Raw genomic sequence first — 27,463 nt, 5'->3', positions numbered from 1 at the left:
TGGCATTCTCTTGATGAGCTTCAAGAGGTAGTCACCTGAAATGGTTTTCACTTCACAGGTGTGCCTGTGATGATCCGCTCAGCTGGCTGCACAGGCAGACAGCTGTTTGTCCATTCCTCTAGTCTGTGGGCTGCAGGTCTCTGGAACAGAGACCTGTCTTTCCATTGCAAGTTTCTGGTCTGTTCTCTTGCTGGGGAATTTGCATACATTCGTTATGCAAATCCCCTACCTGCCTTCTTTGATGACTGGCACTATAAGAGCTTTATGTTTCCCAGAAGGCTTTGCTGGTCATTTCCTTTCCATGGTCTGTTCCTGATGGACACTGCTGGAGTGTCAGCCATTGCTATCTAGTATAGTTAATTCCTGGGGGTTGCTTTAGGCTCCCCTTCTAGCCCAGTCAGGTTGTATTATCTGTATTGCCTGTTCTGTCTTGTCTTGCCTGTTGCCATTGTCCTGCCCCAAAGGTGGTCGACAGGAAATGGTTCTGATCTCTGTTCTTGGAGTATAGCTGGTGCAGCGGTTGCTACCAGCTATCTCTTCTGTTCTGTCTCCTGGGATCGCGCTAGCTACTTTTCGCTAGCGCTGGGGATCCTTCTGTTCTGTCTTCTGGGATCGCGCTAGCTACTTTTCGCTAGCGCTGGGAATCCTTCTGTTCTGCTACTCTGTACCTGGATCGCGCTAGCCACTTTTCGCTAGTGCTGTGGATCCTATCTCTCGCTTGTCCCTGTTTTCGTGTGTCTGTCTTGTCTGCTACGCTTGCTGGAGGCTCGGTGAGGTAACCGTTAAGCAAGCGCTCGCGTCCTCTGTTTCATGTCTTTCTGTCGATGGTTAGTTAGGCGTGCTTGTCTCTATTGTGCTTATCACGTGGAGACCGCGCATAACCGCGTGCACTGTTGCGAATGAGTGCGGTGTTCGCGGTTAGCTAGCATTTGTTGTTTTCCGTATCTCCTTATTGTATTATTTGCTGTGCCTTTGCTACCCTCGTATTCTATTCTGATCTGCCTTGTGTCACGTCTGGCGATCGCACCTCTCGCGATCGCGTTCCTATTTCATATCTGCTGTTGTGTGTGTGTGTGTGTGCGCGGTCGCGGGGTGGCGACTGGATTGGCGCACACACATACAACCTGTCTCTTTGCTCAATCTCATTCGCAATTGCCTCACTTGCGATTGCGTTCTGCGCTTCGTACAATTCCTGTCTGGCACTTGTGGAGGTACAGAGGATTGGTTCCTCTGCACTCCCCAGCACCATCTGCCGACAGGAATTTCCCTCTACAGGTGCGTAGCACCTTTTTGCTGGGTGCCTGCAAATATACGTTTGTGGAGGATTTCCGCCGTGTCAGCGCACGCGTTGTGCGCTGATCACGGAGAAAGTTCCACAATCGTTACAGAATGACCAGCCTAACCCAAAACCCCAGTGTAGACGGAATTTCCGATTTGTACGATTTTGTCGAATATGGCTCTTGTACCTTTAAGAGATTTAAAAAACTTGAACCTGAATCAGCAGACGAATTTTTGTCTGAGTGTACGAAACTGTTAGCGAACCCTGAATTCCAATGCACCCCAGTGTCTACCTGGGCCCCCCAAATGGTCTACATTCTGTTGGGGGGCGAAATGTCAATGTGGGGTTATGATGTGTTAGATCATACCACCCTGAGTCAAAGACCCCTGGAATTCTTGGCCTTTTTAATTCACAATTGGCTGAGATTACCTCAATTACCATACCCCCTTAATGAGTTGTTGTCAGCAGCTCAATCAGCTGTTCCATCTACTCTTTCATCCATAAAGCAGCCATCCAAAGCCTCTAAAGGTGCCCATACACTCGTCAGATTGGCAGCAGATAGATAATAAATGCATCTGATGATCTATCTGATGCGTTTTTAGAACATTTTTTTACCAGGATAGAATTCCAATAGATTTCAGTTTGAAATCTATTGAAATTCGATCTGATGGCATTTTTTTGCCATCAGATTTCCATTAAGGCCAATGCAAACTGATAAGCAATCTCATCAGATCGACCTAAATTTTCCACCCTGCCAGTTCGATGGAAATCCATCGAAATCGATCGAAATCGATCGAAATCGGCCATCGATCGGTCGATTGGCCAACCGATTTGCAATCGATGGATCGATCGATCGATCGGGATCGATCGGTCGGCCCGAAAATCGGCTGAGTGTATGGGCCCCTTAAGTCTAAACGTAAAAGATCTAGGAAGTCTTCCCAGCGGAAAGATCCGTTGCCCATGGCAACCACAGATAGAGAGGTTATTTCTGTCATGTCTGAAATGGGCAAAACCATGCAGTATGATAATGATGTTTATAATGCATCTGCTGATCAGTTTCCAGGTTTTTTGCCCCAATCCAAAGCTTATGTGGATCCTGCTATAGGTAGGATCGCACACTATATTAAAGCAGTTAAAAAATCTGTACTCGTTCCTGATCCCCACCCATATGGAGATTATTTAGATACTAGGTTGTTCGAACCGCCATTTGCCTCATGGGAAATCGGGGCCTTGGTGGAGGAATTTGATTTAGATTGGAAAGCCTTTTGCGATTTTTACATCGCAAAAAGCGCAGATGTCCTGAACGATTGTCTTGACTCTGTGTGCCTTTTGATTGATTCTGATGAATGTGACGAGTGTGTTGTGGATCTGGTGATGTATGTGTGGCAGATCATTTTGGATGAATTACACACACACCAATTAATTGATCCCAATAAAGAGGTAAAAGATTCCCGTTCCGTTCCTGCTCCAGTTCCATCTGTAGACTGTGCGCACTATGATTGTTCATCCTTTGTTAAGTGTGCATGGGTGCCTGCAAATATACGCTTGTGGAGGATTTCCGCCGTGTCAGCGCACGCGTTGTGCGCTGATCACGGAGAAAGTTCCACAATCGTTACAGTGCCCTGTCATGTTTAATAAGTGGGATTTCTTGCCTTATAAATGGGGTTGGGACCATCAGTTGCGTGACTCAGGTTTTACTGGATTAGTCATGCTTGTTCCAGGGTTTTGACTCAGACACTACTTATGCCAGAAGATCAACAGGACTGCCAGGCAACTGGCATTGTTTACAAGGAAATAAATATCAGGGCTGTGGAGTTGGTACAAAAATCTTCCGACTCCTCAGTTTATGAAACACAGACTCCAACTCCGGGTACTTAAAATGACTCAGACTCCGACTCCTTGACTCCGACTCCTTAGTCTAATACTTACCAGGGCTGTGGATTTTGTGCAAAATCATTGACTCCGGCTCCTCAGTTTATGAAATCACAGACTCCGACTCCGGGTACCCAAAATTGCTTCGACTCCTCGACTCACACTCCGACTCCACAGCCCTGATAAATATGGTAGCCTTCATATCCCTCTCACCTCCAGATTCCTTTAATGCTGAATTGTCACAGATACCTTCTGTTTTATGAAGGCAAATTACAGAGCATTGTTTTTTTTTAGTAGGAAGGCTTTTTGATTTCTTTTAGTCTTGTACACTTTCCTAGTAGTTCAGGGTCATACTTGGGTATTCTGTTTGCACATTTTTATTTAATACAGAATACAATATTACAAAAAAGTCACCATTAAAATACAGCAACACTAATGATCAATCCCTGGGGGATGGAGATAACCAATCCCTGACTTTTTACATGTCTGCTATTAGTACTGTAACTTGCCCTTTTTCAAAACCGTTACGTTATACCCTCAGATATTATGGAGTTTTTCCCAATCAGCCAATCATGATTAGGGCCTTTTTCCACTAGCCTGCGATTTGCGATTTGATTCTGATCGCAAATCGCAAGGTACATTAAACTAATGGAAACTGCAGCAGCATTTTCCATTAGTGCGATCCGATTGCGATGCGATTTTGGTCAAAGCGCAATCGTCGTCCTGCCGCGCTTTGTATGCGATTGAGCTTTACTATAATGAGTATAGTAGCTCAATCGCAAACGTAATCGCATGCTGGAAATTAAAACGCGATTGCGATCGCAATCGCATTTCATAGTGGAAAAGAGCCCTTAGTCGTATCACCATGTTAAGTAATTACATCATATAGCAGTAAGACAAAGAATGTATAACCATGAAATACACTCTTATCGCCATGAACTTATTAGGCTTCAAGAAGCCAAATTTAACACCTAGTACAGACTTAAGAATCGTTTCACGCTGCCTTTAAAAAAAATAAAAAATTAAAAAAAATCCCTCTGATTCAGCTGGGCTGGATGTGTAAACGGATCCTATATTAAGCATAGGATCTATTCGCACTGTCCAATTAAAACGGAGGGGGAGCAAAGCACACGTTTTCGACGGGCACAAATTCTGTTCCTGACACAATTTATGGTGATATTTGATTTTGGAATAAAGATGAGTTGTGCGCTACAGTGGCCTCAATTCACGGAGCTTTATCAAACACTTTATCAAACGTTTGATCATTTACCTCGTGGGTAAAATCTAATTTTGAATTCACTAAGGTGTTATAGATTTATCTGATGTTTTACCGATAAAATGTTCAATACATCTATAACACCTTATAAAACAGCACTGGAAATTTGAGTGCACCAGGCGTTGTAATGGGAATTACGGCTATAGCGGTGCTCAGGTAGTTTTTTTTGGGTGCTGCCAAGAGCCGGAGCCCAAATTATGATAAAAACAGCTAAATTCTGTCTTGCACCACAGTCTACGGGGTCCTGGAGGGGGAATAGTAATAACACTGCTGAGACTTTTGCAGGAGCAGGGTGAGCCATTTTTCAGTCAAGTGGTCTCCCACACACTTCCTTGACTGTCTAGTGGTCGTCCATACACTTCACTTAGTGATCTTATGGTCCCAAATACATTTTCCTGGTGGTCTAGTGGTTGTCTTATGTTTCTCTGGTGGTCTTCTCCATATGCTTTTCTAGTGGTTCCTTGGTAGTCTAGTAGCAGCTCCATTAGCAGGTATTGGAACTATGGACCACTGTTACACACAGATATGAGTAGCGCTATAACGTTTCTTTGTGAATATAATCTAGTATTTCTCCATTCCTTTTAGCTTTGTAGCTAGTGGTCCCCTACATGTTTCTCTGATGTCTAGCGGTGCCAGATATCTTTCTTTCCCTGGCATCTGGTGGTTTGATAGATCTTTTCTTGGTGTCTAGTGGTCCCAATTCATTTTACTGATGTCTAGTGGTCCCGTATCCCCTATCTTATGTCTGGTGTCTAACGGTCCCATATGCTTCCCTTGTGTCTAGAGGGAAAAGTGCTTCACAAAAGTTTCATTATTTAAACAAAGACCACTGCGCTTCCTCACTCCACTCATCCAAAAATCATCCAACTCCTCAGTTTATGAAACCTCCGACTCCAGGTACCCAAAATGGCTCTGGCTCCTTAGTCTAATATACTTACCAGATCAGTGGATTTTGTACAAAAATCATCCCGACTCTGGCTTCTCAGTTTATGAAACTGACTCCACCTCTGCCAGGTACCCAAAATTACTCCACAGCCCTGTAAAAAAAACGCACATAGGACTATTGCCTGGATTAAAAATACAATCAGCACATTGTGCTGCACTCCTGAGTGTAGTGCCACCACTACGGAAGGGATATACTCGTAACTCCCACTTTGTGAATACACTCACTGAAGCGCCTCTTGTGTCACTACATGTCACAAGCTTGGTCAGCCAAGGATCAGCTTAATCTGGCAATGCAGACTTAAGAGTTTATTGTTAATACTCAGCGCGTTTTTTTTTATTTGCTTTACAGGGTATCCACGCTTATCTGGAAGCGCAATGGTCTTTGTGTACATTTTCAGGGTAAAGTGACCCTCTCATTACTGCGATCTCCTGTCATTCTCTTAATTTATTTCCCATTGGAGCACAGTGATATAATTGCAATTGTTAAGTTTAATTATTGTTGTAGTGGTTCCCTATACATTTCACTGGTGTCTAGTTAGTCCCCTGTACCTTTCCCTTGTGTCTAGTGAGTCCCATATACATTTTCCAGTTGTATAGTGGGTTCCCTATACATTTTCCTGGTGTATAGTGCGCCCCTATATGTTTTCCTGCTTTCTAGTTGGTCACCTATACCTTTTATGGTTTTTAGTGAGTTCCCTATACATTCCCCTGGTGTCTAGTGGGTCTCCTTAAGTTTTCTTGGTGTCTAGTGGTCTTTACTATAGGCAGTCCCCATGGGTTTAAGGCAGCTTAAGAACTTTTATCACTGAGTGCTTCCAGGAGGTTTTTTTGCGTTTACCATACTCATAGCTACTCTGAGTCGAAATTTAAATGAGACAGCTGTGTCCCACATTGCGATCCATGTCACTCCTGCACTTCCTCCTAAGGGGTTGAAAGAGGAAGCGTGGGAGTGGCGTGGGACACATCAGATTAGATGGCCGCATGGGTCATAGCTGTCTCATTTAAATTTTGATTCTGAGTAGCTACGAGTATGTAGCTACTCGATAAAATCAACACTTCCAGAAGGATGCTTATGTTGGCAGTAGTTGCATCGGTGTTCAATATCCCACACATGCATATGCGAAATCTGATGCGATTGGCAAACAAGCATGAACATGACTCTCATAACACCATGGATGGTGGTGCACACATGCATAAGATCATGTGGATGCCCAGCAGCCACATCATTTCTGTAATGCTGGGCATACACTGCAGTTAACGCAGGCTTATAAATCGAGCCTGATGGCTCAATTGATAATATCCGACAGGTCCGATGAACTGCCGGATAGATTCCCCGCTCGATCCCCGCGGTGGAAAATAGCGGGGAATCGAGCGGCTGATAAAGAGCGCAGGAGCGGAAGAGCGGGGACGCGGCGGGATTCGATCCGGCAGCTATTTGGCTGCCGTATTGACCCGTGTATGCCCAGCATAACTTCAATATTGAAAGATTGACTTGTCCCCTCCTATGCAGTAATTATCCCTTCCCATTATTTTACAGATTACTGTCCCTCCCACAGCAAACTTCACCTAGATAATAGGCTTACATCACTGTTTAACCTCCTTGCCGGTTATCCCGAGCTCAGCTCGGGTTAACCTGCGCAGGAGGATTTCTCAGGCCCCGCTGGGCCGATTTGCATAATTTTTTTCCTCCTACACACAGCTAGCACTTTGCTAGCTGCGTGTGGTACGCGATCGCCGCTGAATCGCCCCTCCACGCCGAGCCCCCCTTCCAGACCCCTGTGCAGCCTGGCCAATCAGTGTCAGGCAGCGCTGAGGGGTGGATCGGGATTCCCTCTGACGTCTATGACGTCATCCCGCCCCGTCGCCATGGCGACAGGGGAATCCCTGCAGGAAATCCCGTTCTGAACGCCGGAGGTGATCGGAGTGGGTGGGGGAATGCCGCCGCTCAGCAGCTATAATGTAGCGAGCCCAGGGCTCGCTACATGATTTGAAAAAAATTTTTTTTTTAAAAAGTGCTGCGTTGCCTCCTTGCCGGCGGGAATTGGACCGGCAAGGAGGTTAAACTCTTAAAAGGTGAGGGTAGGATTTGAATACCTTCTGGTCATGAGCTTCAATTCATAAAGGGCTGTTCAATAAAACAAAATCAGGACAGTAAAATACCACATTCAGTAGTTTAGTACTTTTTTTTCCAAATTCATAAAGATTTTCACACTTTCAATTCACAAAGACCTGTTCGGTAAACAGTAGAACAGCTGTGGAGTAGGTCTCGGTTCTGTTATGGTTATGTTCTCCCACTTCTGTGCAGTGACAGCATTAAGATAGTAAGAGGCAGCCCCAGCATCCCTTTAGATCTACATACTGTTTTCTAGTCCTTTTGAATCTATCAGTCTTTCTTAACATTTTGTGTAACCTCCCTGGTGATCAGTTTCTGCAGGATTTCTGTGCAAAAGCTAGTTCAATTAATTTTCGTGACATTTTTGCCTGCAACTTACTACAATCCATCAAGCAAAGTTCTAGTATACATTTTGAGGATAATATAAGTTTAAAATACAAAATCATGTAAAAAACATTAAATTACAGTTTCTAAAACGTATTGATCACATAGAAAAATCCTCCTCCAATATGGATGAAGATATAATTCTACAGATGCAGAAATAAATACTGTCCAGTGTTACCTAAAACATCTCTCTTGTGTGGGCCAGTTCACACGCATACTTGCACATCGTTTACTGTCGTTTATGCAGACGCAGCATTGTAATCACTATTTTTTTTCCACTGCCTGGAAGCAGCAGGGATTGGGCGTTCGAGGGTCCATTAGCGCCGCACTCCTGTGTCCCCCTGCAGAATGAAAAATGCAGAATTATTTTCATCTCTTTGACCATCCCTACTAGTAGCCCAACTACACATCAGGCTTTATTCTTACAGTAGAGATGTTATTTATTATAGATTAATGATTCCTTTGTACACATCAGATATACAGTCAAAATCAGATGTGTATATCTGACTTTAAAAATACGGTGACTGCTTTATTGCAGCAGCACAAATAACTTTTTTTATTGGTTTATTTCCTTTTTTGTGGACTTAGCACTGCTATTACTGTGTATATATAAGTAATTTATGTTGACTATTATCTGACAAATAGAACATTTTATCAAATTTTATCTTTTAATTACAGTTTAAATGGTGCATTTTCACCCACCTACCACTACATATACTTAAAAATTACTCCAACCCACATCCCTGGTTACAACCCCGTTTAAATAGGTTTGATACTGTTCTACCTACTTGTTTACTTCATTTGCTAAGTGCTGAAATTTTTGCTGAAATACTATTTTGTATTTGAAATGGAAAAATATGCCCTGGCAAAAAAACAAGAAAATGTAAAACTTGTGAGAAAACAATGGTAAAATATTAGCTATTTACTTAGCTAGTGGGAAGCCTTTGAATGCTGCAGAGGCTTTCCATAATGACCTTGATCCCACCACTGCTGCCCAGGACCCTCTTCTTGTTCACAGCTGCCCTTGTACACGAACAAGAGCATTGCCACAGTCTAAAAGAGGGTATCAGGCAGCACGTGACTTGTGATAAATGGCTCTATAAATATTACAAATATTAGAGCATTCAGTGAAGCAAGTAAAGGGTTTGAGATTTTAAGACCTGCGGTTAACGAACATGCGGTAAAAATTACATGTGGTGAAATTGATAGACAAGAGAGACAGCCAATAGAAAGAGCCACCTACTTCTGCTACTCGCCCCATTTGATTCTATGTACGGCCAGGCGGGACCAAAAAAAATGCACAAGCAAGAGGAGGAAACATTAAAAAAGGCTTTTCTGTATCCCTTTAGATGTGCAGATCTCTATAATTATACACAGAAGTAGGGCTGCACGATATATCGATTTTTTTTTAATCGAAATCGCGATTTGCGCTAAGACGATTTCAGTATCGTCAGAGCGGCGATTTTTTTTTTTGCGCCCATTTTTCCGCGTTCAATGCGTCCGTTGTGCAGGCTGGACAGCTGTCTCTAATCGCTGTAATTTATTCCCTCTTACTCCCTCTGTTCGGGAGTAAAATGCTCCGGTATTCCTAGGTGACCCGGAAGTAGATTAGTCGGTGCACTTGTATGGGGGCACGCAGGCGCAGAGACTCTAAGGACTTGTGGGCAGCGCCTGCACAATGTGAACAGCTGAGAGCAAGGAACACGTGATGTTCGTCCTCACACTGCATAATTTTCACCCACTATCTGTCTGCCTATTGCCTCCTCCTTGCAGTGTGCGAACTCCCAGCACAGCTTATCTGTGTCTGAGAGAGCGAGCAAAGTGTGAACGGCAGGCGTGTCCGAGCAGGGCTAAAAATAGCCCAGTGCTCCGAGACCTAAAACGCAAAGAGAGCTGCCGATGCCTGTGTTCCACAACATTCCACCGCTGCGTCCCACACAGTCATAAATTACAAACTGTGCCTGCAGTTCCTTATATGGCTTTCCGGGTCAGTGCACCCGACCTCGGAGGTCGGGTGATGAATCACCGATCACCGCTGCTGTGGAGTGGGATATGAATTACACAGGCTTAGAGGCATGACAGGCTAAAGATAAGGATTTAAGAAAGGTATGACATGACAAAAATACATCTGCTTGGACCTTCCCTTTAATTGTGTAGTGTTAGCTGTGTCTACAGTGCACTTCCTCCTTCTGTTGTGAAAAATCGTGGAAAATCGAAATCGCAATTTCTAAGAGAAAAATCACAATTTCAATTTTCCCCTAAAATCGTGCAGCCCTACACAGAAGAGATCCCTCTAGGGGCATTCTTGTTCATCTAAGGCTGGTTTCACACCAGGACGTTGCGTTTTAGAGGACGTTATGGTCGCATAACGTGCCCCTAACGCAACGCCTGGTGCTCTCTGCTGTGGACGTCAGAGTGAGCCGCGTTGTGCAGCTCACTCTGGCGTCCGTGATGCGTACTCATGCGGCATCACGCCCCGCCCGGCCAATCGCCGCACAGAGCGGCCGCTCCAGGAAGTAAACACTGCACGTCACTGAGTGCAGTGAATATTAATTAGCCATGTGCCTGGCCGCTCTCCGCTCCTCCCCAACGTTACTGAGCATGTGCAAGCAGTCTAACACGGCTCTGCTGCTTACAAGGTACTGCATGCAGTACGTTGTCTGATGGCGCAGCGTTACTAAGTAACGCAACGTGGGCACTGTGAACAGCCCGTTGATTTTTCATTGCTGTGCGGTGGGGTGCGTTACAGGCTGCTCTAACGTGCGCCTGTAACGTCCCACTGTGAAACCAGCCTAAAGGCATATCCAAGAAAGCCATTTACTTCACAAGACTGAAGAAGGAACTGGCCATGCAAACACTGTAGGAGAAGAATGAAAGCTTGCTTTCAGATCTACTCCACAGCTGGTGAGACCTTACCGAGCAGGGCTTAGTGAATTGAAGCAACATTTTTCGGTATGTTACCGAAGTATTACCGCATGTAAGGAAATCTTAGTGCATTTAGAAAATAAGTCTAAAATACCAAATGCAGTATTTTACCAACTTTTTTTTTTTTTTTTTTTTTTACCGTTTTTTGTACCATCCCAGTGAATTAAACTTAGTGGAGCCACCAGTTGAGGTAGGCATAATTATACTAAGAACTGGATGCAGCCTAGTTGGCATATACTGTTCATTCTGGAGAAATGTAACAATTCATGATTGTGCTGCAGTCTACAAGGGCGCCATGAAACGACAGGTGGTGGTGTGCCAAAATGAGTTGCAACTGGTCAAATCAAATTTCATGGAGATACAAATGCTAGTTTTATGTGTCGAGCATGTTTTAATATTTTTTTTTGTTGTTGTTTTTTTTACAGTTATACTCTCTCAATGATTACAAGCCGCCGATTTCCAAAGCTAAAATGACACAGATCACCAAGGCTGCAATAAAAGCCATAAAGGTAATTCCATTAATTGAAAGTGATGGTTTTGTAGTTTTTCTCTATTAAAATAACCCTGAAACAGATTTAAAAATAAAAATTAGATACTTAGTGTACCCGAGGCAAAGTATATTTAAAAAAACAAAACACATACCTAAAAAGAGGGAAGCCTCTGGATCCTGCAGAGGCTCCCATGTCCTCCTGGCCCCCATTGCCATGAGCGGACCTAAACAACATTTCCAACAAGAGCTTGTCAGAAATGTAATTGCGACCGCGTTCCTCTTTATGCACAAGCCATAGTGTGCCAGCATGAGTACGGCCCCGTCTGTGTACTAAGCCAGAGCCGCTCGTGCTACTACGTAGGCACAGCAATACTTGCAGTGGCACAGCATGACGGCACATGTGCAAGAAGAGGGGTGCAGCTGCGATCATCGAGACAGTGCCTGGGTAGTGGCAATGAGGACACCGGAAGCCTCTGGAGGATCCAGAGGCGTCCCTCCACTTAGAAAAGCATCTGTTTTGTCTTTGGGCTTAGGTTCGTCTCGGGTTTACTTTTAACTTGGTAGTGGGAAGCCTCTGGATATTTTAGTGGCTGCTGATATCTTCTTACAGCCCACCGTTCCAGCAAAGAGACCTGGAAGCCAGCAGAAGCATTTCTGGCCGTGCTCTCAGTGGTGGATGAGTGCATCCCAACTGGGTGTACACGAGTTAAGTCCAAGCATGCCCAATAGAACACAGCTGTATAAGCATGTAAGAAAAAAAAATATGCACAAGGAGCTCCATTCTACTGGGCATTCACAGTCAAATACGTTTAATAAGAACCTTCTCTGGAACTGTGGACTGTGTACGGCTACATCTGGAGTTAAAGGAAATGGCTATACTGACAGGCTATACATGTTGTTAACCACCTTAGCGGTATGGATGAGCTCAGCGGCGAAAGAGGGTCCCCCCAGCCGCCTGAGCCCTGCGCAGCCGGAACAAATAGTTTTGGCCAGCGCTAAGGGCTGGATCGGAGGCGGCTGACGTCAGGACGTCGGCTGATGTCCATGACGTCACTCCGCTCGTCGCCATGGCGACAGGAGAAGCCAAACACGGAAGGCTGCTCATTGCGGCCTTCCGTGTTACTTTTGGCCGCCGGAGGCGATCAGAAGAACGCCTCCGGAGCGCCATCTAGTGGGCTTTCATGCAGCCAACTTTCAGTTGGCTGCATAAAATAGTTTTTTTTTTATTTTAAAAAAACCCTCATGCAGCCGCCCTGGCGATCTTAATAGAACGCCAGGGTGGTTAATGGGGATGGCTATTATTTGTTTGTAATGAAAGGAAATGGTTATACTTCTTATAGTAGAAGGAAGAGGGTAATTCCTTTTATAGTAAAGTTTGTTGTTCACAATTTTCAAGTATTGGAGACAGTTGATAGTGTCTGGTAATCTACTTTATCATGGATAGAACCATTTACATTGGATATTAATTGTTTCTTTTCTGCATTCACAGTTTTACAAGCATGTTGTTCAGAGTGTCGAGAAATTTATCCAAAAGGTAACTTTAACTTGTTATGCATGTTTGTTATTTTAGTATACAGTATTATGTGAACACAAAATAGTTTGTCAGCACCCCAAGTAATAATGACTGCGTGTGCTGGGGTAGAGCATGTATACATAGTACTAAAAAGAAAAGATACCCCTATACACAGCACCACTGCAGACCATTTGTATCAATCAAAAAAATATATTTTTATTACAAGCTTTGCAAACACATATCAATGATACACAAAAATTTAAAAACATCTAAAAACAGCATAATATTGTATTTCCAGCCATATTCAACATGGGCCTGCTAGATATAATAATCTATTATGTTCAGTCTCAGTGGATGTATAACCTGTAACCACTGGGGGCTCAGAGAATGAGCCCCCTCGTGGATGAACCCGGGTTCAGTAAGAATTATAAAGTGCAAAAAATTGGAACCATGAAAGTGCATATAGTGCTACACAAACAAACAATCATTCAACATATGCAATAACTGTGCAACCTATCAGATTCCAATTTTTTGCACTTTATAATTCTTACTGAACCCGGGTTCATCCACGAGGGGGCTCATTCTCTGAGCCCCCAGTGGTTACAGGTTATACATCCACTGAGACTGAACATAATAGATGATTATATCTAGCAGGCCCATTATGTTGAATATGGCTGGAAATACAATATTATACAGTATTATGTGTGAAGAAATTAAAGCATAACTGTAGTCAGGAGAAAATAAAAAAAAGCTACCTACTACAGGATGCCACTGAGGCTTACACCAGTGTTACTCAACTTTTTAAACAAAGTGCCTCTTATTGCTACTCCATCTCTGCAAAGTACCCCCAGCAAATGCGCGCACTCATGTGTGCACACGCTTGGGAGAATGAGGGTGCTGGATGGGGAGAGGCAAATGAGGGTGCTGGGTGGGGAGAAACTGGTGAGGATGCTAGCTGAGGGTGATGAGACAGGTGAGGGTGCTGGCAGAGGGTGAGGGACAGGTGAGGGTGCTGGCAGAGGGTGATAGGGGGTGCAAGACCGGTGATGGTCCTGGCTGAGGCTGGCAGAGTGTGATGGGTGGTGAGGGTGCTGGCAGAGGGTGATAGGGGGTGCAAGACAGGTGATTGTCCTGGCAGAGGGTGATGGGTGGTGAGGGTCCTGGCTGAGGATGGCAGGGGGTGATGGATGGTGAGGGTGCTGGCTGAGGCTGGCGAGGGTGAGGGACAGGTGAGGGTGCTGGCAGAGGGTGATGAGGGACAGGTGAGGGTGCTGTCTGAGGCTGGCAGAGTGAGAACACACACACAGCACACACTGTGCTCAATCAAGCGTACAAGGCAAATCGTTGGGCTGCACTGGGAAATTCGGATCACTGCCTTATCCACTTGATCCCCACCTACAGAAGACAACTCGAGTCAGCCAAGCCCACCATCAGAACCACCAGAGTATGGTCAGATGAGGCTAAGTTACAACTTCAGGACTGCCTCGACTGCACCGACTGGTCTGCTCTGGAGGCCCCCTGTCTGGATGAATGGACTGAGAATGTCACCGCCTACATCCGCTTCTGTGAGGAGTCCTGTATCCCCACAAAGTCCTTCAGAGTCTTCCCGAATAACAAACCTTGGTTTCACGGTAAGCTGCGCCGGCTCCGGAAATCCAAAGAGGAAGCCCACAAATCCGGCACCCCAGAGGAGTTAAGGGATGCCAGAAACGCACTAAATCGGGAGCTAAGAGCGGCAAAGCGCAACTACGCAAATAAGCTGAGGCTCAGCCTCCAGTCCAACAGCCCGAGAGAAGTTTGGAAGGGTCTCCGAGCAGCCACTAACTTTAAAGCCAAACCCCTTCAAGCTACACCTAGCAGAGAACTCGCGGAGGAGCTCAACAAGTTTTACTGCAGATTCGAAAACAACCCCTCCCCTCCTGGCGCCCAGGAATCCATGGTACGAGTCCCTCCATCCACCCAGCCTGCACAGATCTCCTCTACTCCAGTGAGGGTCTCCGAGGCCGACGTCCTGAAGCTCCTACGGAAGACCAATCCACGGAAAGCCTCAGGCCCGGACGGTGTGTCATCATCCTGCCTGAAAAGCTGCGCTAGCCAGCTGGCCCCTGTCCTCACGTCCATATTCAGCAGATCACTAGCAGAAGACAAGGTCCCCGCCTGTCTCAAGAAATCCGTGATCATTCCTGTCCCCCAAAAAACAGGGCTGTCCGATCTAAACAACTACAGACCTGTGGCCCTAACTCCCACCATTATGAAAACCTTCGAGAGACTGGTCCCTCACCTACCTGAAAGGCTCCACGGATGCCTGCCTGGAACCACTCCAATTTGCTTACAGGGCAAACAGGTCCACGGATGATGCCATAAACACCAGCCTGGCGTACATCATGGATCACCTGGACAGACCTGACACCTATGCAAGGATTCTCTTCCTTGACTTCAGTTCTGCCTTTAATACCATCTGCCCCAACATCCTACATGGCAACCTCACTCAACTTGGTCTCGACTTCACCCTTTGTGGTTGGATTAAAGACTTCCTCACCAACAGGACACAACTAGTTAAACTCGGCAACTGCTCCTCTCAGGAAAGAACCACCAACACGGGGGCCCCGCAAGGTTGTGTGCTGTCCCCATTCCTGTTTTCCTTGTACACGAACGACTGTTCCTCATCCACAAACTCTGTCAAGGTCGTTAAATTTGCAGACGACACTACCATCCTTGGCCTCATTGGGGGTGATGGGGAGAATGACTACAGAAACGAGATTAAACGCATTTGCAATTGGTGTAGGGAACACAATCTGGTACTGAACGCAGGGAAAACAGTTGAACTGGTTATCGACTTTAGAAGGCGTCCTTCCACAATCAACGCTGTCTCCATTGAGGGCACTGAGGTTAACAGGGTGTCTAGCGTACGGTTCCTGGGCACCACCATCACAAATGACTTGAAATGGCTGGATAACACCACAAACACTCAAAGAAAAGCGCAACAAAGGATGTACTTCCTGAGACAACTCAGGAAGTTTGGAATGCCGAGGGAACTGTTGACTTGCTTCTACACGGCCACCATTGAGTCGATCCTCTGTTCCTCGATTATCGTATGGTATGCTGGAGCAACTGCAAGGGACAGACTCAAACTTCAGAGGGTTATCAACTCTGCGGAGAAGATAATAGGGTCACCCCTGCCACCACTGGACCTCTTGTTCACCTCCAGACTATGGTCCAGGGCAAATAAGATAGTGAATGACCCTTCACACCCTGGCTGGCACCGCTTTAATCGGCTTCCCTTAGGCCGTCGCTTCCGCACCATCCCCACTAGAACCACCAGGCACAGGAATACCTTCTTCCCTCAAGCTGTACTGCACCTGAACTCTCGCTCCCTCTCATACGAGGTCCCCTAGCCTTCCACTCTCGCCACTCCTGCCTCGTGGCATTGCTGATTTTGTGTTTTGTCTTTCTTTGTATCAATGTATCTGTATGACTAACAGCCGCTTGTAAACTGTTCCTTGCCATGCCGTGTATGCCAGAAATAATTCCGGGTGTGACACCTGTTACACTCGGCGAATAAAAGAGATTCTGATTCTGATTCCATTTGGCCAGTTCTTAAGGCTACAGATAAATAATCGAAGAGAGGAGAACTTTGAGATCCAGGCGGGGAAATGTGCAGTTGCTTTCATGAGAGAGGCTATGACAAGGAAAATTTAAATAAATCGCTTGGTAGAGCAAGGGAGATTAAGAGAAGGAACCTACTACAAGGCAAAGCTAAACAGAATGATACTTTTGTTATGGTCTTTGACCATACATCTATGTATGTATACACCTAACAGTATGAAAGAAATGAGCAGGAATTGGCAGATTTTAGAATAAGATAGAGTGTCAAGTCCCAAAATTTTGAAACCACTTGTTTTAGCTTTTCGTAGAGATTTCTCTCTGGGTTCTATGCTCACGAATAGTGAATTTGTTGAACCAAAGTCTACAACATGGCTTGGGGACCGAAAAATGAAGGGTTGTTTCCCCTGTGGTCACTGCCCCACTCTTAAGGCCCATACACACGTCAGATTTGCGTGAACGACGGGTCGTTTGAACGTTCCGTCGTTCGCACGTTTCCGCATGAAATCCGGCGTGTGTACAGACTATCGTTCGGGAGATAAGACTGGTTACCAACGATCCGCCGGGCGGATCGCTGGTAACCAGTCTTATCTCCCGAACGATAGTCTGTACACACGCCGGATTTCATGCGGAAACGTGCGAACGACGGAACGTTCAAACGACCCGTCGTTCGCGCAAATCCGACGTGTGTATGGGCCTTTAGTCATATGGTAAAAACAAGGTCCATTAAATTGGGATCTTGTGATTTTAAGATTAGGGATTTCCTCAGTTGTAGGACAGAGTTCGTGGTCTATGCTCTTCTGTGTCCCTCTCAGTATGTCTATATTGCAACGACCATCCGACCTATGCGGGAACGTTTGGTCGTACATGTACATTTCATTAGAAAGGGGGAGTGGTGTGTGCCAAAACCTTATTTAATTACTGTATTTATAAAGCACCCAACATATTACGCAGAGCTGTCGAACACTTCCGGACAGTTCATGGTGGCGACCCCTTCCACATGAAATTGTTGGGACTGGTCGCTGTCATGACCCCGAGGAGAGGTGGTGACAAACCGACTCCTGTCACAGCGGGAGTCATTTTTGATTTCCGGGTTGGAAGCTGAGGGCCCATTGGGCTTTAATGACAAAACTGATAATTTAATCTTTGATGGGTTAATAATTTTGAATTCTAAAAATAGAGCATTTAATGTTATTAGAGTTATAGTACCTAATTTTTCTATTCTCTGCATTGAGGTGATTTGGGGAGCTTATCTTTTTACTATTTAATGCTATTCTCTTTCTTTATAAGTATCTTAAATTATTTTACTTGCACTTTGATTCTACACTTGTGGATTATTACTTCCTCCCCCCCGCCTTGGGCTGCTGTACCAGTGCTTTTGACTGGCACATTGTGATGTCTGCCTTGATGGCTTTGGGGATGTAGGATCCCCCTTTAATAAGGGGACTTTTGCATAGCTAGAGGCAGTATGGGCTATGTTTGCCTGTTGACATGGAGCAGACACGTACGTTTTTATGTGCCGGATGTGGCATTGGCGGTCAATGGTTATGTGTATAATGCGTTCACGCAAGGCAGAGCCAGTTAGACATTGGCTGCGGCAACGTGGGAAGGCGTACACATCTCCCATCCATGGCGTGGATGAGCGATACCTTCGCCGTGGTGACTGAAACAACCGTGATCAAGCACAGTAAAGTGTGAAACAATTGTTGGAAAGTGGGCTGCTGTGTGTGGGATGCCTGAACTGGTGATGTATCCCTTTTTTTTTTTTTTTACAACTATTGTGATATTTTTGCTTCAAATGCTGTCACTTTTACCGCTGGTGTTCAGTATATACTATTGGACAGTACCTGGAGCCCACGTCTGTTGGATTGGGAAAAAAGCCATGCACGATTGGCCTCATGCTACTGCGCAGGCTGTACTTAGACACAGAGGGGGTGCAGCATTATTAACATTAATTGTTAAGAGGAGCCCCAGTCCAGTGATGGAGGAGAATAGGAAGATAGGGGAAGCCTCTGGAAGATAGGGGAAGCCTCGCTGCAGTGTCCAATGATTTTTCTGTGTTAATCGCAGAAAAAAATCACTCCCGCAAAGTTTTGCGCTTTTAGGTGTGTAAACTATTTAAACTTTAGATAAGATATATAGACAAGTTACTTGTTATAGTTGGTTTTTAATCTTGGATCCGCTTTAAAGGGGCAGAATGGCGAAAGTTACACTACTAGGGTAACCTGGTAGCATGTACTCCTATGTATTAGGAGCATCAGTTACTACGTGTTTTTTTGTTTGTTTGTTTTTATAAACGTGGGCTTGAAAGGTTTATTTGACAGCCTATGCAGAGCAGTGCTGCTTGGATAACACTTTTCACTATCTGGAACTAATTCGGATCCGGATACCCCTCTATCCGATCCGAGTCGGATATCTGGATCAAAAATTTTCCAATCCGGGTCGGATATCCGACCCCAGTATCCGCCGGATTCGGATACTTTAAAAAAGTTTTTTAAGGGTATATGAGGCATGTACCTTCATTATTTTGTAAAGGGCCCTTCCTCCCTCCTCCCTCCCTTCCTCCTCCCTTCCTCCCTCCTCCCTCCCTTCCTCCTCCCTTCCTCCACCCTTCCTCCATTACCTTGGCCAGGATTCAAACCCAGGTCCACTGCTTAGAAGGCAGCTCTCCTCACCGCTATACCACCAGTGGCCGGGAATCAAACCCAGGTCAACTAACATTACAGGCTGAAGCCAGCCATTTCACTCATCTCTTCAACTACAAGGCCCAGGAGTAGCCTTAGCTACCGTAATATCTGTTACGGCAGATGCCTTATTACACTTTCTCTTACAGGGTTATGGAAACCGTTTTGCCCATGCGATAAAGCGAGGTGCAAAAATGAAATCATGCCTAGCAGAGGATAGTTTCAATCCATCAACCTCTGGGTTATGGGCTCAGCACACTTCTGCTGCGCCACTCTGGAGTCTGCTTACATTTGTATACAATCTTCAAGTTTAAGAAGGATACATTAGTTCCCTTCACAAAACACAAAATGCAATCCCTGGGTGGGCTTTTCGGTTAACAGCCACAAGGACTGTGTGTATGTAGTAGCTGCTAAATGGCTACCTGGGATTTTCTTCGGACAACTGTTGAACACAAAATGCAAGGCCATCCCTGGGTGGGCTTGAACCACCAACCTTTTGGTTAACAGCCAAATGCACTAACCAATTGTGCCACAGACACTGTGCACACAAGTGCTGCTAAATGGCTAGCAGGAAGGGTTGCATAGCCACCTAGCTTTTCATCCTTCCCACCCTTGCCCTGGAATCTTCCAGACTTCAAATTGCTGTCCTTTGCTGTGTGTGTTACACCAGCATCATCCAGGGGGGCACATGATCTTTCTGATTCTGAAGTCTTGAATTGAATCTTGTAAGCCAGTGGTGTTCAACCTTTTTTGGCCCGAGGGCCGAACTTCAAATCAAGAAAAATCTCGAGGGCCGGAACACATGCATACAAAATTTCGATATAAAACTTTTAACGTTTTTCTAGTAACAGTTAACATGGTGTTGGAAATGGAAAGAAAACGACAATATAAGAATTGTTGTACTCACCATTTGATGCACATTTTCTTAATGAGAAGTTTGTGGCTGTTTGGGTGTATGCACAGGGCAGATTAATGCTGCAATGGTATCAGAGTGGCCTGTAGTGTGCTGGCTGAGGAGGCTGTCAGCTCAGCTGAGGAGGAACAGAGGCCTAATAACCCACTCGTGGCCTGTAGTGTGCTGGCTGAGGAGGCTGTCAGCTCTGCTGAGGAGGAACAGAGGCCTAATAACCCACTCGTAGCCTGTAGTGTGCTGGCTGAGGAGGCTGTCAGCTCTGTGTGGGGCTGAGGAGGCTGTCAGCTCTGTGTGGGGCTGAGGAGGCTGTCAGCTCTGTGTGGGGCTGAGGGGGCTATCACAACGTGTGCCCGGGGTCTGCCCGCGGTGTCCTGCGGAGGAGAGGAGAGGATCGGGTGGTATTGCGTAGTATGGCACTCGGCGGGACGCGCATACACCAGCGTGTGCTCGTATTCAGCCCCGGGTAGTGCTGGGATAGTTAGAAAGCCTCGCTCATTGGTTACTGCAGGAACCTTCCTCCAATAGGAATTAGGCTGATCCCTATTGGAGGAAGGTTCCTGCAGTAACCAATGAGCGAGGCTTTCTGACTATCCCAGCGCTACCCGGGGCTGAATACGAGCACACGCTGGTGTATGCGCGTCCCGCTGAGTGCCGATACTACGCAATACCACCCGATCCTCTCCCCCTCCGCAGGCAGACACCGCGCGGGCCACAGAAACTGGCTTCGCGGGCTACAAATGGCCCGCGGGCCGTAGGTTGGGCACGGCTGTTGTAAGCAGTTTCACCATGTGTCCCACTGCTTTCATCTAGCAAATTAGGAAAATAAGCAAGCTCATTTTTCTCTTTGGTATATCACAATGGTACATGCTAGGCTGGCTTCAGCATGTAGTGCTGTTGGTAGTATAGTGGTGAGCATAGCAGCCTTCAAAGCAGTGGACCTGGGTTCGATTCCTGGCCAATTTATGTGAGCTTGATTTTGACAGCCTACAAATCCCTGGAAGGCAAGATCAGAGAGAGAGAGGAGGAGGGTGTGTCTTTTTTGCCACCGAACTTGTAATCCGGATTCGGATATCTGGGAGAAATCCGCGGATATCCGGGTTGGCTGTCAAATCATCCGCAGATAGCTATCCGGATTTTTGCCCAGGTATCCGGAATCCGGATCTGGTCGGATAGGCTTAAAAAGTTCGGATATCCCGGTCTCCCCGGATATCCGGAATCCTGTTGAGCAGCACTAATGTAGAGATCCTGCCTGTCGTCTTTGTGACATACTCCTCCTCTCAGTGCTGTTACAACTAATTTATTCTCTCCTTTATCCTCAAACCTGCTGCTCAAGCTGTATGAGATATGTGGACTGCTCAGGGAGTGCTCGGGAAGATCATAACACTGGATGCAGGAGGAGCCAAGCCAATTATCTTGCTTATCTGTTTATCTACTATCTTCCACAGCACTCCCTGCCCCCCCCCCCCCCCTTTCTGCAGCACGAGCCAGCAGAGGAGAGGACAGGCAGGATTGCTACATATGTTGTCTAAAACCTCTCAAGTAGACATTTAACAATATAAAAATACTTAGTATCTGATGTTCCTGATATTAGGTGCATGCTACCAGGGCTAACCGACTAGCCTAATTTTCGGCATAATGCCCCTTGGCAGCCTGGCCAATCACCACCAGGCTTCGCTATGGGGTGGATCGGGACTCCCCCTGACGTCGATGACTTCATTCCGATCGTCGCCATGGTGACGAGGGAAGCCCATACCGGAAATCCCGTTCAGAGTGAAGCTTGCATGTAGGATGGGATCTGGAAATAAGTTTATTTAGATCGGAAGGAGCTAGGTTGTGGAGAGCTTTGAAGGCGACAGTAAGGATTTTAAATTGTGTCCTTTGTGTAACTGGCAGCCAGTGAATGGACTGACAGAGCGGGATTGGGCTGGAAAAGCAGGAGGAGAAGTGGATAAGCCGTGCAGCAGAGTTCATGATGGATTGTAGCGAGCCTAAATCTGGGTAGGCTGCGCGGAGGACATTTAAATACAAATTTTCTGTGTGAGAAAATAAACTCACAACAGTGCAACCTAGTTTTGCATATCATGCACGTTTTCTCCTGGTCAATCATGTTCAAAAGTCATGGTTACATAGTTATTTGGGTTGAAAAAAGACACACGTCCATCGAGTTCACCAGAGAACAAAGTACAACACCAGCCTGCTCCCTCATATATCCCTGTTGATCCAGAGGAAGGCGAAAAACCCTTGCAAGGCATGGTCCCAAAAGGGAAAAAGTTCCTTCCCGACTCCAGATGGCAATCAGATAAAATCCCTGGATCAACATCACAGGGCATTACCTAGTAATTGTAGCCATGGATGTCTTTCACTGCAAGGAAAGCACCTAAGCACCCTTTAAATGCAGGTATAGAATTTGCCATAACTACTTCCTTTGGCAATGCATCCCACATCTTAATCACTCTTACTGTAAAGAACCCTTTCCTAAATAAATGGCTAAAACTATTTTTTCTTCATGCGCAGATCATGTCGTCTAGTCCTTTGAGAAGGCCTAGGGACAAAAAGGTCATCCGCCAAGCTTTTATATTTCCCTCTGATGTATTTATACATGTTAATTAGGCGTCTTTTCTCCAGACTAAATAAACCTAGTTTATCTAATCTTCCTTGGTAAGCGAGACCTTCCATCCCACGTATCAATTTTGTTGCTCGTCTCTGCACCTGCTCTAAAACTGCAATATCTTTCCTGTAATGTGGTGCCCAGAACTGAACTCCATATTCCAGATGTGGCTTTACTAGAGAGTTAAACAGGGGCAATATTATGCTAGCATCTCTGGTTTTTATTTCCCTTTTAATGCATCCCAAAATTTTATTAGCTTTAGCTGCAGCGGCTTGACATTGAATATGATTATTTAACTTGTCGATGAGTACTCCTAGGTTTGATGTCCCCAACTGTATCGCATTTATTTTGTCTGGTGCTAGACCATTGGTACGACCAAAATGCATGACTTTACATTTTTTCAACATTGAATTTCATCTGCAATTTATGTGCCGATATAGCCATCCCATTCAGATCCTGTTGCAATATGTCCCTATCTTCCTGAGAGTTGATGATTCTGCACAATTTTGTATCATCTGCAAAAATAGCAACATTGCTTTCTACTGCATCTACTAGGTCATTAATAAATAAATTGAAGAGCACTGGACCCAGTAAAGACCCCTGTGGGACCCCACTGCTAACAGTCACCCATTGAGTATGATCCATTGACTATAACTCTTTGTTTTCTGTCCATTAGCAAGTTCCCTATCCATGCACACAGACTCTTTCCCAGTCCTTGCATCCTCAACTTTTGCACCAGACTTTTGTGGGGAACAGTGTCGAAGGCCTTTACAAAGTCCAAGTATATCACATCTACAGCATTCTCAATATCCACATTAGCGTTCACTACCTCATAAAAGCTGAGCATGTTAGTCAAACAGGACCTGTCTTTAGTAAAACCCATGTTGATGCTGAGAAATAAGATTATTTTCTACTATGAAGTAATGTATAGTATCTCTTAAGGTGGCCATACACTGGTCGATTTGCCATCAGATCGACCAACCGATAGATCCCTCTCTGATCGAATCTGATTAGAGAGGGATCGTATGGCTGCCTTTACTGCAAACAGATTGTGAATCGATTTCAGCATGAAATCAATTCACCATCTGTGGAGCTGCCACCGCCCCCCCGCCCCTCTCCCCCCGCCACCTATACATTACCTGATCCTGCCGGCACGAGTCCCCTGGTCTCCGCTGTCTCTTCTCCGGTCTGGGCTCCTCCAGCTTCACTTTACTTCCTGCTGGGGGAAGTTTAAACCGTAGAGGGTGATCTACTGTTTAAACTTTCTGCCGGGACAGGAAGAAGTGAAGCCTGCCGGACTCTGAGCCCAGTGCGGAGACGGAGCAGCGGTGACAATTGGGACTCGCACTGGCGGAACAGGTAATGTATTGCCGCTGTATTTTGTCGGTCTTCGGGCATTCGAACGCCGCTATCGACGCATTCCCGACCCGCCGCGATCGAGCAAAATCTTCCGCACGGACAGAAACGACGAGAACGATCGATTTCAGACGGAAATCGGTTGGTCAGCGTTTGCGCGACGGTTTCACAGCCGATTCGATCACAATGATGGTATCGGCGGGAAAATCTGTAAGTGTATGGGCCCCTTACTGATAAGTTTACAGGTCTATAATTTCCTGGATCTGTACGCCAATCCACTGGGACACTGCCAGTTGTAAGAGAAGTCACAAAAGATAAGATAAAGATGTTTATCTATAACGGAATTTAATTTCCTTAGGACCCGAGGATGCATGCCATCTGGGCCAGGTGCCTCGTCTATTTTTCATTTATTTAGTCTTGCCTTCACTTCTTCCTGCGTTAAGTATTTAACATTACAATTGGAAGATTGAGACTCTTCTGCATCTGTAATTTGCAACAGTTTCCCTTGTGAAGACAGAAGCAAAGAAAGCATTTAATAACTCTGCCTTACCTTGGTCATCCACCATTGAGTTCCCACCCTTATCCTTTAGGAGTCCAATACAGTCAACCTTTCTTTTTTTTAGAGTTGATGTGCAGGTAGTCCCTGACTTATGAAAGCCCGACTTACAAACGACCCGCCGATACGAACGGCATGGATTCAGTGTTTCCATGGGAACAAGCCCCCCCAAAAATTTTCAAATTGGACTTTGAATTTTTTAAAATCGATTTTCTCAAAAACTACTAGAAAAAATGGCTTTTAAACTTGTATAAGCAGGTACAGAGAGCAGAGGGGGACACTGGGGGCACAGGGCGGCACAGAGGAGGTACAGGGGACAGAGATAGCACATTGTTCCGACTTAAGAACAGATTCAGGTTAAGAACGAACCTACAGTCCCTATCTCGTTCGTTAAGCGTGGACTACCGGTACTTTTAAAACTTCTTTGGGTTAGATTTGATATTCCTAGCGATTTGATTTTCAGCTTCAATCTTTGCCAACCTAATTTCTTTTTTACAACTTTTATTGCACTCCTTATAATTCCTTATTGCAGCCTCGGTCCCCTCCCGTTTTAGGACCTTATAGGCATTATTTTTCCCCTTTATTTTATCTCTAACCTTTCTATTCATCCATAGAGGCCATTTTTTATTCCTAGACGTTTTGTTTCCATATGGGATGTACCTACTACAATATTGATTGAGAATAAGTTTAAAAGCTTGCCATTTCCCTTCAGTGTTCTCCCCTTGTAGTACATTATCCCAGTTTACCAAACTTAGTGCCTGCCTGAGTTGATTGAACTTTGCTTTTCTAAAATTCATAGTTTTAGTGGTCCCGCTGCCCCGTGGCCTATCAGTCACCAGATCAAATGTTATCACGTGGTGATCACTATTTCTCAAATGTTCTTGAACCTGCACATTTGATACATTATCTAGTCTATTTGAAATGATCAATTCCAGGAACGCATTCCCCCTGGTTGGTTCCGTTACCGTTTGAGTCAGGTAACTGTCCTGTAGTGATGCCAGAAATCTGCTGCTTTTACCAGAATGGGTAGCCTCAATACTCCAGTCAAAATGTCTGGAAAGTTGAGTTCACCCGTAACTATGACCTCATTTTTACTTGCAGCTTTTTCAATCTGCTGTAGTAATTGCAGTTCTGCAGCTTCATGAATATGTGGTGGCCTGTAGCATACCCCAATAAGCAATTGGCACCCTTTATTTCCACCATGAATATTTACCCAAACGGACTACACATCTTCACAATCTTCCTCCATCTCATTGTTTAGGACAGCTGTAAAAGAGTTCTTAAAGAGACAAACCCCTCCACCTTTTTTCCGTGTTCTATGCTTCCTAAACTCACTGTATCCCTCTAAATTCGCTATCCAGTCATGGCTTTCATCCATCCATGTCTCAGTTATTCCCACAATGTCATAGCCTTGGTCAGTCAGAATGAACTCTAAATTGTCAATTTTATTTGCAAGGCTCCTAGCATTGGTTATCGTGCACTTTATATTTTTACCACCACATTTTCCAATTTTGGTTACCTGAAATGGGCTACTTGAAGTTTTACCAACCTCCTTACTCTTTACACTGTCCCCACCCCCCCATAATGTTAGGCTCCCACTGTCTTTTTACCTTATCTTGTCTACCTATTGAGACTTTACCCTCCCGCCTCCTCCCAGATCCTAGTTTAAAATCTCCTCCAACCGTTTGTTGTGCCTGTTCCCCGCACTCACAAGTGGGAACTGTAAAATAATTTAGAATGCTGAGTAGTGTGTAAACTGCAAATATTAGCGAATGATGCAATGTTATTAAAAAAAAAAAAAAAAAAAACCTATATAACTGAAAATAAAAGTATGAGAATATTTTCTTTGCTACTAATGTTCTTTTACTTATCTGTACTACACAACCAATTCATTATATTTTATATTATTGTATTTATATCATGATTTTTTTTTTTCCGCTTCAGTGTCACCAAGTTAAAATAAAAAAAATAACCTAGGATAACCTACTTCAGAGGATTTTAAGTTCTGATATGGGAATTTAAACAGTGTATAGTTTTATCTGTAAGTTTATCTGGTGGTTCTACCAGGAGTGACCTTAGGGGTAACTGGCCATACAATAAACTATTCAATTAATCGTCATAATTCGATCAATGTTACAATCAATATTACAATCCATATTGGCCTTGATTCATAAAGCATCACCGCATTCGGTGACTCAGACAAGCAGAGAGGGATAAGCTGTGACTGACAGGAGCAAAAGCCAATAGAAACAGCCCTTGTCTCCTGCAAGTTGGGATGATGCATTTTGATAGGATGCAAAGAATTCTACGGGGTTTCCTGCTTTTCTACCCCCAGGTAGTGAGCAGAAAGAACGGAACAAGAAACGTTTCCCCTGCCCCCCTTTGTCAGTTTAACCTCTTCCGCTCCTGTTTGAAGATGCAGAGTAGCTAGTATGGGAAACATCTAAGCAGGGCATGTGTAAAGTCTCCTTGAAGTTCATCTAAGCTTTGGCAATGAAATAAAATTACTAAAGCAACTAATCTAGTCATACTTCAGTCAGAAACACCTGATCTATATGATTGTATGATTGTCTATTGCTAAAAAGTATCAGAGGCAGAAGATCAGGAGGATTGCAGGGCAATTTGCATTGTTTAAAAGGAAATAAATGTCAGCCTCTGTATACCTCTCACTTCAGGTGTGCTTTAAGGACAATAGAAATCAGGCTTTATTTCTCAACATTTATGTAGAAAATATGACCGAGGTTGATGGCAGTGACAAAAGAGCATGGAAATGCTTTGCACATTTTTTTTTTTGTTTCTATAGCTGAACGGTGCACCATTATCCCCATCCATATTTAGCTGTATGTGCAAGAGCATGGCTGAATGTTGAGTCAGTCACTATACTGGCACAGCTTGCTGTAGACTTGTAGTTTTACAGGAAGTTTAATTTCATGTCCCCACTTTTTG

The 27,463-nt window shown here is 44.9% G+C and overlaps 1 protein-coding gene across 6 annotated transcripts in view; it reads left to right on the top strand.

The window, feature by feature from the left end:
• SCAF8 (SR-related CTD associated factor 8) overlaps positions 1 to 27,463 on the top strand; it is a 593,726-nt gene that overhangs the window by 82,743 nt on the left and 483,520 nt on the right. For all 6 annotated transcript variants that reach the window (XR_011019400.1, XR_011019399.1, XM_068231893.1 and 3 more), the window contains 2 exons: positions 11,220 to 11,303; positions 12,774 to 12,818. Coding sequence is in view for 4 of the 6 variants with exons in the window: in XM_068231893.1 (XP_068087994.1) it covers positions 11,220 to 11,303; positions 12,774 to 12,818 (129 nt within the window). In the remaining 2 variants the exon portion in view is untranslated. The remainder of the gene's footprint in view (positions 1 to 11,219; positions 11,304 to 12,773; positions 12,819 to 27,463) is intronic.

This window comes from Hyperolius riggenbachi, chromosome 4 (assembly GCF_040937935.1).
Source record: "Hyperolius riggenbachi isolate aHypRig1 chromosome 4, aHypRig1.pri, whole genome shotgun sequence".
Lineage (NCBI taxonomy): Eukaryota > Metazoa > Chordata > Amphibia > Anura > Hyperoliidae > Hyperolius > Hyperolius riggenbachi.
Note: the sequence above shows the minus strand (reverse complement) of the source record. Positions and strands in the feature narration are given on the sequence as shown.